Source organism: Blastomyces gilchristii, assembly GCF_000003855.2.
Source record: "Blastomyces gilchristii SLH14081 genomic scaffold supercont1.3, whole genome shotgun sequence".
In the NCBI taxonomy this organism is placed as follows: Eukaryota; Fungi; Ascomycota; class Eurotiomycetes; order Onygenales; family Ajellomycetaceae; genus Blastomyces; species Blastomyces gilchristii.
This window is the reverse complement of record NW_003101680.1, coordinates 3920648-3934890: the sequence shown is the minus strand read 5'-3', so window position 1 is coordinate 3934890 and position 14243 is coordinate 3920648. Positions and strand designations below refer to the sequence as shown.

Sequence of the window (14243 nt, the reverse complement as noted above, 5' to 3'; positions counted from 1 at the left end):
CACTGATAATACATGATATTCTGACAATTTCATTGATAGAGATGAGAATGAAGTGAAAGTTCAACTCAAGTTAAGATATTTATCACTATCACTGAGAACAATTACAAGGAGAAATAATCAAGAAACTCATGATTATAAAACATGAAATTATCAGACAGTTTAATACCTCTGATCACAGTATATCAGAGAAGTGTAGTTTTCATGAGAAAGTGAAGAATAAACTTACACAAGAATGTATTTAGTTGTTTCATGAGTGTTATTAATAATTGTTATCAAATTCTGATTATATAAGCAATCACTGAATGAACTGAATGAGACTGATTTTGATCTTCAGTCTCAGTTTCATTCTGATTTTGAAAGAATGATCATCTTTCACAGTTTATTCTGAAAAATTACTCTCATTTCACTATTCTTGAATTAAATCTGGTCATTTTTCACATCATTTCTCTCAGAAATGGTTCATTTTCAGATTTTTTAAGGCTTGGTCCTGGTGAGACTCACGTCAAGAAATGTATAAGATCAGACCAAATGAGACTAAATGTGAAATTCATGGTCCCGGCGGCCAGTCTAATCTAGCTTGATGTTCTGTCAAGCTCTTTATTATCAAGAAGTAATGCAGATTTGCATAATCAGTGAGAACTTGCACTGAGTACTTACTACTCTGAAGATAATGTTATCAGATTTTAAAGAATTCAATAATTACTAACATCTTCTGATCATAAGTATCATACCTTCTCTGTGTGAGTGATAACTTCTTGAAGAAGAAGATCACTAATCTTTATTCACAGTGTTTTATAGACTCTGTGAAAAAGTCTTCTCTTACAGATAATTCATTATCTGTTTTCTTAGAGATGATTATTCTCTAATTCTTTCAATATTGAAAGATCTCTGATGTTAACTGTGAAAAGATTTCACAGATCTTATTCTCAGATATATCAGTCTTACACTGACTGAGTAAATCAGAGTTAAAGTGATTCAGTATTATAACATCTGTAAAAGCTTGTTTCAATTTCATAAATATCTGTACAGTGTCTTGAGTGAGAATAAATAGTTCTATTTTTCTGTCTTTCATACTTCTCTTTAACAGATCTGTAAGAGAGACAGTAATCTGTAAATATGTATAGATAAATTATCTGTAGAAATTCACAAATTCTAGAAACATCTGCATCTCATGATATGTTTGCAGGGCTGATCAGTTCTTAATAGCAGAGACTCAGCTTCTGTTCATTGAAATGTCATTCATCTTAATAATATAATCTAAGAAATTAATCTCCTGTATATAGAATGAGCATTTTTCAGTATTTATATAGAGTTGATACTATCTCAAGTGACTTAACACTTCTTGAACATGAATATTATGTTCTTTGTTTATTTTTAAGAAGATTAGAATGTTGTTTAAGTATACTATACAGAAGATATTAATAAGGCTCTGCAGTACCTTATTTATATAGATCTGAAAGATGACTGAAGCATTATAAAGATCAAAAGATAAAACAAGATATTCAAAATTACTGTACTTGATATAAAAAGTCATTTTTCAAATATTATCTTTGTTAACTCTGATTCTATGATAGATATTCTGTATATTAATCTTTGAGAACATCTTTGCTTCAGATAATTGATTGATCATCTTGTTAATTAATAATAATAAATAGTAATTCTTAACTGTCATCTTATTAAGATCTCTGTAGTCTATACATAGATGTAGTCTATCATTCTTCTTAAGTACAAAGAGTATAGATGTTTCTGCTGAACTCTTTGATAAATATATTCAGTTCTTTGATTGTGCTTCTTCAAGATATTTATGCAGAATATTCAATTTCTTTATAAATAAGTTGTAAAGAGACTTATACAGCACTGTTACACTGTCTTCAAGATAAATCTTATATTATATCTTGATATTAGAAAACTTCACTGCTTCTCTTTCTGAAAAGATATTCTTAAAATCTGTAAAGAGATGTTGTGTATATCTGTCTTTAATAATGAATACTGCTGCTAATCTTATAGTAAGAGTGATAACTTCTTCATCTATTCTCAAGTCTCAGTCATCTGCTATACAGTATATTGACTCAATCTTTTTCTCAAGGTTCTTCTGATAAAACTCTTCAGATTTCTCTATCACTGTCTCTTTATTAGTGAGATAATACTGTCACATCTGAGTGACTCAGTTAATGAGAGAATTGTTTTCTCTCAATTACAGAAGATCTAGAATGATGTTCTTATCTATAATATTAACTGTGTGAAGAAGCAGACTGCTTTTCTTGAAGATTTCTTCTAAGTCTGTGATTATACACTGTGCTTGAATTATGTTAAAACAGTGATATTTTATTTCATCAGTAAATTTTACATGATCTGACAGATCTATCTTCTTTCAACTCTTTATCAAAGAAAAGAAATGAAATATGAAGTTAATATCTATTCTAAAGTCAAGTAGACATCTCACTGATATCTTCTTATTCAGAGTATACATTGTGATTATAATATAAACTCAGAGATATAAGAATTATCAATTCTTTATTTCTTTCTCTTCTTTATCTTTCATAGATATATTTATCAGAAGAGAAGTTGACTTTGAGAAGATATCTTCTCAGTTTCTTTTCTTCTTCAGCTTCTTATAATCACTGATATAGTAATTATCAGCTTCACAGTTGAAATAGAGATTTTTATCAAATCTTTTTTAATATTTCTTCACAGTGAGTGAAGAATTAGAATACTTAGAATTCTTCTTTACTTTCTCTATACTGAAGCTATTATAGTGCTGTTTAGATTCTATTATAAGTTACTTAGAAGAAGTCTTATTAATCTTTTTCTTAAAGAATTAATTATTTAAATAGATTCAGAAAGTCAGGTTGATAAGCTTAGTATAATTAATTAATAAACTCTGATACTGTGATATCATTATTCACATCTTATGAGTCAGCTTTATAAGATAAAGCTGTATTTTTAATTGATTCAAATCATCAGTTAATTTCTCTTAATATTCTTCAAATCTTGTATTGAAATCAGAAGAATTCTTATTATCTTATTAATATAATATATTGAACTGCTGTGCTGCTGTGAAGCTGTGATTACAGTAATCTTTGATTTAATTCAGTAGAAAGTTCTTGAATTCTTCTTAAGTTATAATAGTATTAATATACTCAAGCTCTCTCTTCTTAATAGCTTAAGTAGTTGCAGAGATGTCTTCAAGAAGATTAACAGTATAGATTACTTATATCTTGTAAGTATTATACTAGCTCAGATTAAGATGAAATTTTCATTTAAAAGTACAGATAAAGCTGTGAAATTCAGATAAGATATTTCTCTTATATTTTAAAGAATCTTCAATCTTAATCTCTCTATCTTTATAATAGATGTAGATGTGTAGAAGCTGTGATAATAATAGAGCAGTTGAAGAGCTTATATCAAAATATGCAGTAAGTTCAGAAATCTCAGATTTCTGCTAGAGTAGAGATGTACACACTCTAGAGAATGATATAGTGTTTTCTTCAGAGAGTGAGATCAGATCAGTCTCAGTATAAATGTATAAGATTATATTAGTCTGTTAGAGCTTAACTGATTCAAATGTATAATCAGATTGAGTGATTCAAATTGTAATATAACAGAACTAAAGTGATGACTAGTCAGTGATATCATGTAGAAATAGTTGTTTAGAAAGCTGTATAAGTGAGCTTGACTATCTTGCTTGAATAGTGAGCTTGTAGACTACAGAGTTATTATGAGAATATCACAGATATAATACTTAGTATACTAAGAAGATTGTATAAGATATGCAGTAACTTCTGTATATATTTCAGTAGAAGAAAAGAAATAAAATGAATCACTGACTTCTTTAATAAGAAGTCAGCATCTAGCTATTCTATATAGATAATGAGTGAATACTCTTCTCTCATTTCATGAGTAAGAATAGCTGAAGTGATATCTCAGTGATGTCTCATTGCTAAGAAAGAGTAATCTGCTGATCTTGTATAAAAGCAGAGTTCTCTTATTCATCAATCAGATCTTTCTATGATATATTTAAATGATGTTATAGAGTAGTTGAAAACTGGTTCAGACAGAATGAAATCATCTGCATGAAAGTGATGAGCTGTGTGAAACCATAGCAGGGCCTTGGCGCTGCCGGGAGCGTGACACACAGTTACATAGTTAGTCTAACTCTGACCTTATATAATATAGTAATAATCAGTTAATAATTGACTTTTAATCTTTCAATTCACTTATTTATTTATTCACTCAGCTTATTAATTAATCAAAGTATATATAGCTGATTTATAATCAATTAAATAAACAGATAAATTTATATAGAATGTAAAGAGATATTTTACAGAATTTTAAAATATATTAAGATAAAAATATTTAATAATTGATTTTAAAGTAATTGTTAATTAATTATAGTAATAAAAATAAATTCAATCTATATATTTAAGTAATTAACAATTGATTGAAAATCAGTTAATAATTAATTCAGTGTAAATTATATAAATACTTACTTTATTATTAAATTCAAGAATTATTTCAGCATTAAATTAATTATTAATAAAATTAGTAAAGTCTTCTTCATATATAGAAGTTATAATGAGAGAAGAATTATTTTACAATCAATTAAAAAATGTTTTACAATTAATTAAGAATTGATTATAGAATTGATGATAAATAATTGAGTGGTTTCAAATTACAAGAAAAGATGTATTGAGCGAGGTCAGATAGTGGCACAGGCCACATTTACGAGGTCAGCTTACATAACGAGGTCAAGTGACGCACTTAGCGAGGTCAAGCTTTCTGCTTCCTGCAAGCTAGCAACCTTTCAATCAAGCAAGCTTTACACCTTCCACAGTTGCACCTTAAATTTTTAGTGCTCATCAAAACTTTTGAGAGGATCCTCCGTAGAGGGATGTGACTCTGAGTGAAATCAGGTGTTTAGGAATCATTTTGCGCTTTAGCATCTGACGGCTGACGGGGATATCACAAGACTATCTCAATTCATTCATTCTAAAGAAAATCAATCGCCCACTAGCAAATATTAACATCGGAAAAGGGCAGAAAATCAAGTTTCCCACGCAGCAGGCTTAAGAAGCTAAAAAACTATCGGAGAACAGGGGAATATAGCTGCAAGAGCTACAAAACACCGTCCAAGAATTGTTGATCAGAGATGCCTTTTCAATGCGTCCGCAAAGTAACAAGGTGGATGTGCCGAACGCTGTTATCATCTCCCCATCCAACCTCCTACTAGTAAGCCACTTAAGCCACCCCCGAAGGGATAGAGAGCTACGATAGCTAGAGGGGAGGAGAGTACATTGTTCATATGGTACACGCTAGGCTTTCATCATCTATGGCAAAAGAGGCATGTTAGCATTCTTATGCTTGAGTTTCGATTTCGAGGAATTCAGCATTTTAGGGGACTCACTTGTTCAAAACTTGGAAGGATGGAGAAAAGAAAGGAAAAGGAAGAGGAAGTCGAAAGTCGAAGTTGAGATTTTTATGTTGTGTGAAGTCTTGGCATCATGTTTGTTCATCTGTCAAACAGCACTGAGCAACTATTAATGCGGCAACCCCAGGGACATTTCGTGCAATAAGACATTCATATTTTTGGATCTCAATTGTCCGGACCCGCGCCTGAAACCCCTATGCTCCCCACCCATCTTTCTCCGGGAGCCCTTCGGCTTGCCGCCATACGGCGTCAAAGCTACCTTGAAATATCAAATTATATACGAGGAATTCGAGTCGCCTACTCCTGGGGACCAATATGCAACTCTGGATGCGTCCGAGGTTTTCATGCCGGAAGTTGGTCGCGCCAGCAGAGCGCTGCTTGCTCTCCGTCGTGTCGCTCCCATCTTGAAGAATACAAACAATCTAGTACGAGGACGGACATCTAGCCTAGTTTTCATATCATTGCCAGTTTGTAAGAGGAATTTTTGACTAATTTGATATTTTATCTGTATAGTAAACTTTCCAGCTGCCACAGTTGACCTCAAATCACTTATAGAACGTCCCGCTTTGGGCCAGAAGGTTGTGCTCCATGGCTACCTAGGGAAGCGAGTCGATATGGGAAAGAGGATGGCCTTTGTTCGCCTAACAGATCCAATTCTGTCACAAAATGTTCAGATCATAGCTTTTGCAAAAGATAAATCCTTTGCCAAGCTGAAATCCATTGAGGCAAATAGCCCCGTGGTTGTGCAGGGGGTCGTACAACAAAAACAACCTAGTTTGAAGGAAAAGCCAGACGCTAGGGAGGGGCAGGAAGCCAAGGCCGACAGTATAGAGATTGCCTTGGAGGACATACACTGTCTTAATGAGTTTCCTAAGGACATTATCATGACCCCTGACACAGTTTTCCCCCCGGAAAAGCGGCATTTGCAGATCCGAGCCGATAGCAAACTTCGTGATGCACTGCGATTCCGTGCGCGAGCTAGAAATGTCTTGCGAGAAGCATTGGAAGAATGCCAACTACCTTTCATAGAAATCGAAACACCTCTACTGTTCAAATCTACCCCCGAAGGAGCAAGGGAGTTTTTAGTTCCCACGAGAAGACGTGGGATGGCATACGCACTCCCACAAAGTCCGCAACAATACAAACAAATTCTCATGGCTAGCGGCATTCCGAGATATTACCAATTCGCCCGTTGTTTCAGGGATGAGGACCTTCGGGCAGATAGGCAACCGGAATTTACGCAGGTACTCAACCCCGATCCCTTTTCAAGCTTTGGGTAGCAGTGCCTCTAACTCGTCCGAGTAGCTCGATTTAGAAATGTCATTTGCAACTGGGGAAGATGTGATAACGGTAATCGAAGCTGCTGTGAAAAAGCTATGGTCTTCCTTAATGACACACTCTTTACCCTCGGAGAGCTTCCAGAGGACCACTTATGAAGATGCCATGGCCAAGTTCGGATCAGACAAACCAGACGTACGAATCGGCATGGAGATCAAGCGGATTGAGCACATGGTACCCGTCGACCTCGTTAGTAAAATCAGTCCACTGCATAATCCCATAGTTGAAGCCATGAAACTAGAAGGAAACGAGAACCCGGAAGATATGCGTAATTTCCTCAATTCGTTCATGGACTCTCCTGAAGCGAGTATCTTCCATAAAAATCCCGCAGGCGGACCTGGCGCCTTCGTTTACGACTCTAGAAAACCCCTCTCGGGACTCCAGCCGTTTGGATTCGAAGCGACATGGGTTCTCGAGCAAGAACTAGACCTGAAAGACGGAGACCTACTCATAATACAAGCTCGCGAGAACGCACCCTTTTCCGGAGGTTCCACTCCACTAGGTGATCTTCGTCGGGAAATCCATAAAGCGGCCGTGGAAGCCGACCTCACACCCGCCCCTACAGGTTTCCACTTCCTCTGGGTCCAAGAATTCCCCCTATTTTCCCCCATTACCGATTCCGAGCCCGGCCAAGGAGGCGCGGCCGGCATTGCATCCACACACCACCCCTTCACGGCCCCGCTGCGCGAGTCAGATATATCCCTTCTACTCACGGACCCAACGAAAGTAATCGCAGACCACTACGATCTAGTCCTCAACGGCGTCGAACTCGGCGGCGGAAGTCGACGTATCCACTCTGCCGCGGTCCAAGAATTCATACTTCGCGACATCCTGAAAATGCCCGCCGAGAGGCTTGCTGACTTTGCGCACTTACTTGAGGCCCTGAGGGCCGGGTGCCCACCACATGCTGGCATTGCACTGGGGTTCGATAGACTCGTGGCAGTTATGCTGGGCAAGGAGAGTGTGCGGGATGTAATTGCGTTCCCGAAGTCTGGGAAGGGAGAAGATTTGTTGATTAAGTGTCCAAGTGAAATGACGGAGGAGTCGTTGCGGACCTATCATCTTCGGTTGCAGGATGAGGATGCTGATGGGGAGCAGAAAATAGAAGGGGATTTGGGGGAGGCAATTAGGATAGGGGATCATGCTACTCCTGGAGCTGGTTAGGTACGATATGGGAAACAGCTTCTCATTGTTCTTCACTCCTTCTCCTCCTCCTCAACGGGGTTTGATACACGCCTCGTTATGTTGTTGATAGATGTTGGCATACCAGTTTCTTAATTTCAGGAGCCCTTGGGATTTATGTATTAATAGATTAGATACCAACCATATTTATTTAGACTTCTTCTCTCTATTTCTCTCTATACAGTAGATTGTTTTTAAATAAGAGTTAGCGCACACTTCGATCAATGAACTTATCATCTACCACATGAGGAGTAAGCTGACCAGCGCTTAACTCCGGACCCCGGTTTCTTGTAGCTACTGTATGCATTTTTATAATGGTCACAGATTTTCCTTTCATTGTTCGTAAATCATGGTATGTTCATATCCACCCTTTTCTACCTACACACATACAGAGCGTCCCATTGGCTCGTCACACTTAATATTAGTACGCCTAGATTCATGTTTGGCCAGGTTCTTTTCACTCTGTTCCTGCCATCCCGAGTCTGCGCTTGCGTATTGAATATTTTATACGATTTAATTGCATATTTGCATTTAACCAATCTTTGCGTTGGAAAAGTCCATCTCTACAGAGCAAAGGGAAGTAGTCGTCAGCAATTCACAAGCTTCCAAAACCAAAGGTAAAAGCAAACATAAACCGCGCAAAAGAGATATATAATAGGAAATTTGAAAAAATACTCACCCGGATGCTCTTTCTGGAACTTCCTCAACAGCTCCATCTTCTTCTCCTCATCACTCGTCGGCTTCCCCATCTCCTTTTGCCGCTGATCATACATCATCTTCTCTACCATACTCCTCGTCGCACCGTCCAAATCTCCTAGCTTTGAATTCTCAGGCGTGATCTTCGACACGTCAATGCGTGGCGCGGACGTCACGATATGCGGCCACCATTCCATTTGGTTAACTTTATCGAGGTGGATAGAAATTTCTTTGCCGGGGGGCTGGGAGGTGGGCTCGAGGGTCCAGGCCGATTCGTCGACGCGGATTGGGTGTGGGAACATTCCCTATGCCAATGTAAATGTCAGAAGAAAAGGCAAAGAAATCAAAGAAATCAAAAATCAAAAAAATATGTACGGATTATAAACATGATTGTACTCCATGTCCGTACATACATCGATAAACGTCTCTCCGCCTTTAATGCCGACGAAGATCTTAGTCCTACTCAAATCTACCTGCAAATCCCGCCCTCTGATATTTGCCGCTACAGGAATCGTCACATCGGCATCTTTAATCGTTTGCGTCCATTTGTAGGGTAGTGTGGCTTGTTCTGCGTCCTCTTTTGCCTTGCGTTCACGCTCTTCGCGTTCGCGCTCTGCGATAACTTCCTTGCTTGGACCTGTCTCAGTGTCTGACATTGCGTTTAATTTCGGCTGAGGAGGAGTTTCGGTTCGATATACTGTCCGTGGCAAGAATATTCCTTTGGTTCCTTTCCTGGCTTGAGTGAAGTTTGAATAGAAGAAGTCTAGCGTGGTTAGGTGGGCGCCCAGAAGCCTTCGCCGCAACTCTTAATGTTTTGCTTGTGGTGGGGCGGCAGGTTGCGGATTTCCCTAGCTCTTCAGTCGGCACGGAAAGAGTTATGGGTAGTTAGCTAAATAAGGGGAAAAAAAAAAAAAAAAAGAAAAGAAAAGAAAAGAAAACCTAGAAGCATATGACAAATAAAGAAGATATCCACCAACAGACCCTCTACCAGCCCGTTGTCTTGGTCCTAATGTCTGTATTTCTACGAGGTTCTTTAGAGCTCTGACGGGTGCTGGAGATCAGTAGCAAGCTTTCAGATTGAATAGCAAACTGAGCAAACATCTTATCAGAGAGATATACAACATTTCCCCCCGACGTTCGAATATAACCACGCAGGAGAAATAATATAGAAAACAGAAGAGATAATAGAGACAATCTAAAATTAACTAGATTTTAATCAAAATTTCCCTTTTTTTTCTCCCTCACCTTCGCGAGAATCAAACCCAGGAAGCTGGCCCTTTTATTGGCAGCACACCAGCAGAAGAAGACGAAATAGATAAAAAGGCGAACGAACGCTAAAAGGAAAAAGGAGAATAAGGAGGAGAAGCAAAATAGCCCGGTATACCTTAATTCCATGCTATGGCGACGAGGGAAACGGAAAAAGTGCTAACTACAAAATAAGAAAGTAGACGCCCGAAACGACGCCGTAAAACCACAAGTGAAAGCTACGTGACATGGAAAAGCAACAAATCCAACTGATCACACACTCATCTCCGAAAAAAAGTCCAAGAAACACCAAAGTCCCGAAGCACACTTGGACTAGCCATATCACAATCACGGGCTCGGAGTGCATTCTTCGTATCTAGGTCCGCCATCATCACCCGCGCTAGGTGTAGCTGGAATACCCGCCCCCATCGCTGGAGTAGGAGCATCGTACGGTCTCCCACCTCCGATGGCAGCAGGGGTTGGAGCATCGTACAGCTCGCCGGTGCGTTTGGCAGAATAACCTGAAGCATCCGGCGTCGGCGCATGGATCGCACCAGGCGTGGGTGCATTGTCTGCCCAACCATGTGGTGTTGCAGCAGTGGCACCAGGTGTCGGGGCGCCACCGTAGGGGCCAGGTGTGGGTGCGGAGTAATCCGTGCTGGGGGTTGGGGCATCGTAGCTGCTTTTACTTCCGCTACTATGTCCGATAGGTGGAGGCGCTGCGGATCCGGGCGCCCATGCAGGGGTCCGCGAGCCACCGCCAGGATACGCCGGTGTTCGGGAGCCAGCGGCGAAAGCATCGAAGCCCGAAGTCGAGGAGCCGCCGAAACCAGAGCTGGAGTCATAGGGGGTCTTTGTTCCGGAAGTCCAGGCAGGGGTGCGGCCGCCGCCAAATGTGGTACCGCCATATGCGGTTCGGCTGCCGTCGTATGGGTTTGAAGTACGGGAACCGTCCGCTTTCCATGCCGGGGTGCGAGAGCCGCTTGCTGTTGCAGAGCCCCAGGCTGGTGCTGTTGGATTTGTTAGGAATGGATCAGGTTGTTGACAAAGAATGGGAATGAATACTCACTTCGTGAGGAAGAAGACCGCCATGCAGGAGTGCGTGAGGCGTCATTTGCAGCCAGAGGTGTGCGACTTCCTGACCAGTCGGGGGGAGCTGCAGAGCTGCCGTAAGGGATTCGGCCCCGCCCGGCTCCACCACCGCCTCTACCGCCGTATCGGGAGAGATCAATTGAAGCACCAGTGATAGGACTATGTGGATGGTCAGATTGGACAAAGCTTTTAATGGAGGCGGAAGGAGACACATACTCTTTTATGGCGAGCATATCCTTGTCCACCGTAATCACCTTATTCTTCGAATGCAACTCAACCCGCGCTTGAGCATCAGTCGTATCTTTAACAATACCCAACAGGCCCTTGAAGGGGCCTTTTCGAATCGTAACAGTCTTGCCAATAGTCCGATCCCTACCAAACGACTTCGGTGGTGGCATTCCGCTGCCATTCATTCCATTTTTCTGGATTGCTGGGTTCATCCTCGAGAAATCGGGAGCAGACCGGCTGGCTAATCTCCCGCCGCTGGTTGCGACCGTAGTAACATTCGACGCTCGTGTAACAATGATACCCGCGTTGTCGCTTGCGTCTTTGTTGTTAAGGAAAAGGAATGAACGGTGGATGTGGATAATGGCGCCTGTTCGTTGTTCTCCGGTAACTTCACGGACTGTATCGCCGCTTCTGATCTCCGAGCCATTACGATCTGTGGAGACGGCATTGCGACGCTGGAGGATTTTATTCATGACTTGGGACGGCAGTACAGTTCTAACTGATCCGTTTTGATCAAGGACCCGCATCGATTCTCGATCTAGCTTGATAATACAACCGACAGTTGCTTGGCTGCAAAAGTTATTAGTAAAGTACAGGCGTCAAGGGGCTATGGAAATTGTTTCCTGGGAGAAGCACTTACTCAAGCTGCACGAGATCATGAACATCATACATGCCAAGTTTCCCATCAACACCAGCATCCGCAGCTTCTCGAATATCCTTGCTGAACACCGTGATTTCCTGCATACTCATGTCGCTGAGCAAAGTAACCCGGTCATCCTTAATGCGAACCACCATACCCAACTCGTCACGGAATCGACTGCCGCCAATGACTTTAACATGATCACCTTCTTGGAAGCGTTTCCTGAGGCCCTTGATAGGCACATCTATCTGCTGTCCTTCAAGTTCGCCTTGCGTAACCTTAATGGAGACAATATCCCCGCGGGTGGATACCGTCCGGCCAACCACACCTTGCTGCTCGCCTTGGAAAACCTCAACAGTATCCCCAGGGAGATATGAGTCTTCAGTAGTCGTATTTTTAAGACTCGCAGCCAAAGCAGCAAGATCAAGATTCGCAGTGCCATCATCGGCACCACGGGCGAACTTGGTAACCTCATCAAGTTGTGGGTTGACATTTTTTGTAATTAGATGCTGCACTTTCATATCTTTGATAAGGAACCCGTCAACGTAATTATCGCCAAGGTAATTCCAAGTCTTCCCTCCAAGCCCAGAGGTAGCACTCAGATACCTTGCATGCTTTTTCTTAGCCTCTGCTTCGCTGAATGGTCGTTGCGGCGGGCGAGCAATGGCACTATTAGCACCTGGTCTCTTCCGTTTCACATCACCATTAGGTGCGCCCATATCTTCGTTTAAACCGTAGTCCAGACGAGGAACAAGCCTGACAGTAACGTCCAGTCCGTTCGTCTCGACATCTTCGAGCTGCGCCAAGTCGCCCTGGTACTTCCCTCGCTTGATGCGTACCCAACCACCAGGGATTAGCTGTTCCGATTTGGTTACCCTGAGTAGATCGGGCATTTCCTTCACGGAGATCAATATCATCTTCGACTTGGTATATACATTCGACATATCGTTCAGGGCATCGAGGACGTCGGCCTGCTTGCGGGCTTCAACATAGATATATCCACTCATAGTTCCGCCCCGCTCGAACGCAGACATGATCCGAATCGGCCTCCTGGAGTCCGGTGGACGGTCCTCGATTCTCTTCATAATGTTAAAAACAATCTCCCTTTCCTTGCCAGGGCGACATTTGACGGCCCATATACTCGGATCATCAACACTCGGTAGCAGTAATCGCTTCGGCACAACGACCAGATCTGCTGCCACAGCTCGGTTCCGGCCGTACCGTTCTTTAAGGGCCTGTGCTTGTTTCTCAGCATCCATTGTAGCCTCTAGATCTCGCTTCCGATCCAGCTCGCGATGTCTTCGATCATCAGTCTCCGCGCCAACGGGTAAAGCGTCGAGATCGTCAGGGTGCTCTGCGACGAATCCATCACCCATCTCCTCCTCGTCTTCTTCAGCATCATCTTCTTCGTCAACTTCAGCTTCAACCTCAAGGAAGGCATTGATTCCCCGCCGTCTACGTTTCCGTGGTCGACCCTAGAATAAAAGGCATCAGTAAACCCGATCCAACACCTCTTTCTTTTTATGTCCTCAGTCGTGATAACCTGGCTGGCGATGCCAGAACAGAATCCAACTAAACTCACCGAAACAGCCTGCTCATCCTCGTCATCATCGTCATCTTCTTCGTCCTCCTCTTCTTCCGAACCTCCAGCATCCCTTTCCCCACCACTCTCATCCACGTCCCCATAATCCTCTCCCTCTCCATTCTCGCTATTCTCAGCCTTCTCTTTTCTCCGCAAAGATTCATTTTCTTCTTGGTCTTCCTCGTCGCCCCCTCCCCCTACCCTAGACCTATCATCCCTCGCCACATCATCGTTAGGTGTTGCCCCCCGTTTCTTCTTCGGCCGGTCATCATCGGAATCCTCGACGGGGGCGGGATTAAAGTCATCATCTTCCTCTTCGGATCCGAAGTCCTCATTAAGGAAATTGCTGGGCGGGTTAGACATTGTGTAGTTGCGTGAGGCGCTGACGAAAACTTTCGATAGTTTTGCTACACGTGTTTTTACTTCCGCCGGTGGTCGAGGTGTTGCGCTCAGAATAGTGAAGACAATAAGGGTTCATGTACCGTTATGTACGTGTCTGGATCTATGGCCTCAGTACTTTCGCCTGCCTGTAGAAATACAAGCCCCCGAAGCTCGAGCTCGTTAGGATGAGGTTTGGTAGTTACCAAAGGCGCAATCGTACCGAGGGTATCTCGTGTCGCAATCGGAAGATTTCAAACAGCCTTCTGTAGATGAAAACGGAAAGGTAAGATTAGAGAGTGCAACGTGCTCCCTGCTTCACAAGCGCCTGGCGTGAATGGGAAGTAGTGAAAAGGATAAGCATTAGCGATGAGCGGCGGTTGAGATTCTTTGCAAGTTTGATGGATGCGCTTGCGGCGCTTAACGGCAGCCGT

The 14243-nt window shown here is 41.9% G+C and overlaps 3 protein-coding genes across 3 annotated transcripts; 1 reads left to right on the top strand and 2 right to left on the bottom strand.

Annotated features, from left to right (window-relative positions):
- The first annotated feature begins 4782 nt into the window (after positions 1-4782).
- BDBG_02441 (aspartyl-tRNA synthetase) lies at positions 4783-8227 on the top strand. The gene is made up of 3 exons (XM_031720789.1): positions 4783-5853; positions 5942-6672; positions 6734-8227. Exons 1-3 carry the CDS (start codon positions 5625-5627, stop codon positions 7928-7930), a joined length of 2157 nt encoding a protein of 718 aa, XP_031577073.1. The 5' UTR covers positions 4783-5624; the 3' UTR covers positions 7931-8227.
- BDBG_02440 (nuclear movement protein nudC) lies at positions 8053-9653 on the bottom strand. The gene is made up of 3 exons (XM_002627723.2): positions 9058-9653; positions 8628-8949; positions 8053-8511 (listed from the first exon to the last, which is right to left on the bottom strand). Exons 1-3 carry the CDS (start codon positions 9298-9300, stop codon positions 8480-8482), a joined length of 597 nt encoding a protein of 198 aa, XP_002627769.1. The 5' UTR covers positions 9301-9653; the 3' UTR covers positions 8053-8479.
- Positions 9654-9659: 6 nt separating this feature from the next.
- Positions 9660-14201, bottom strand: BDBG_02439 (transcription initiation protein spt5). Its single transcript, XM_002627722.2, has 5 exons — positions 13432-14201; positions 11850-13324; positions 11198-11779; positions 10959-11140; positions 9660-10899 (listed from the first exon to the last, which is right to left on the bottom strand). The coding sequence occupies exons 1-5, from the start codon at positions 13792-13794 to the stop codon at positions 10238-10240; spliced, it is 3264 nt and encodes a 1087-aa protein (XP_002627768.1). The 5' UTR covers positions 13795-14201; the 3' UTR covers positions 9660-10237.
- Positions 14202-14243: the final 42 nt, after the last annotated feature.

Coding starts and splice junctions, on each gene's coding strand:
- BDBG_02440 (XM_002627723.2), bottom strand. CDS start 9,300: ATGTCAGACACTGAGACAGGTCCAAGCAAGGAAGTTATCGCAGAGCGC. Junction 8,950..9,057: donor GCGGAGAGACGTTTATCGAT/GTATGTACGGAC, acceptor ACATTGGCATAG/GGAATGTTCCCACACCCAAT. Junction 8,512..8,627: donor GTTCCAGAAAGAGCATCCGG/GTGAGTATTTTT, acceptor TTTGCTCTGTAG/AGATGGACTTTTCCAACGCA.
- BDBG_02441 (XM_031720789.1), top strand. CDS start 5,625: ATGCTCCCCACCCATCTTTCTCCGGGAGCCCTTCGGCTTGCCGCCATA. Junction 5,854..5,941: donor TGAAGAATACAAACAATCTA/GTACGAGGACGG, acceptor TTATCTGTATAG/TAAACTTTCCAGCTGCCACA. Junction 6,673..6,733: donor GGCAACCGGAATTTACGCAG/GTACTCAACCCC, acceptor TCGTCCGAGTAG/CTCGATTTAGAAATGTCATT.
- BDBG_02439 (XM_002627722.2), bottom strand. CDS start 13,794: ATGTCTAACCCGCCCAGCAATTTCCTTAATGAGGACTTCGGATCCGAA. Junction 13,325..13,431: donor AGGATGAGCAGGCTGTTTCG/GTGAGTTTAGTT, acceptor CTTTTATTCTAG/GGTCGACCACGGAAACGTAG. Junction 11,141..11,197: donor GATATGCTCGCCATAAAAGA/GTATGTGTCTCC, acceptor CCATCCACATAG/TCCTATCACTGGTGCTTCAA.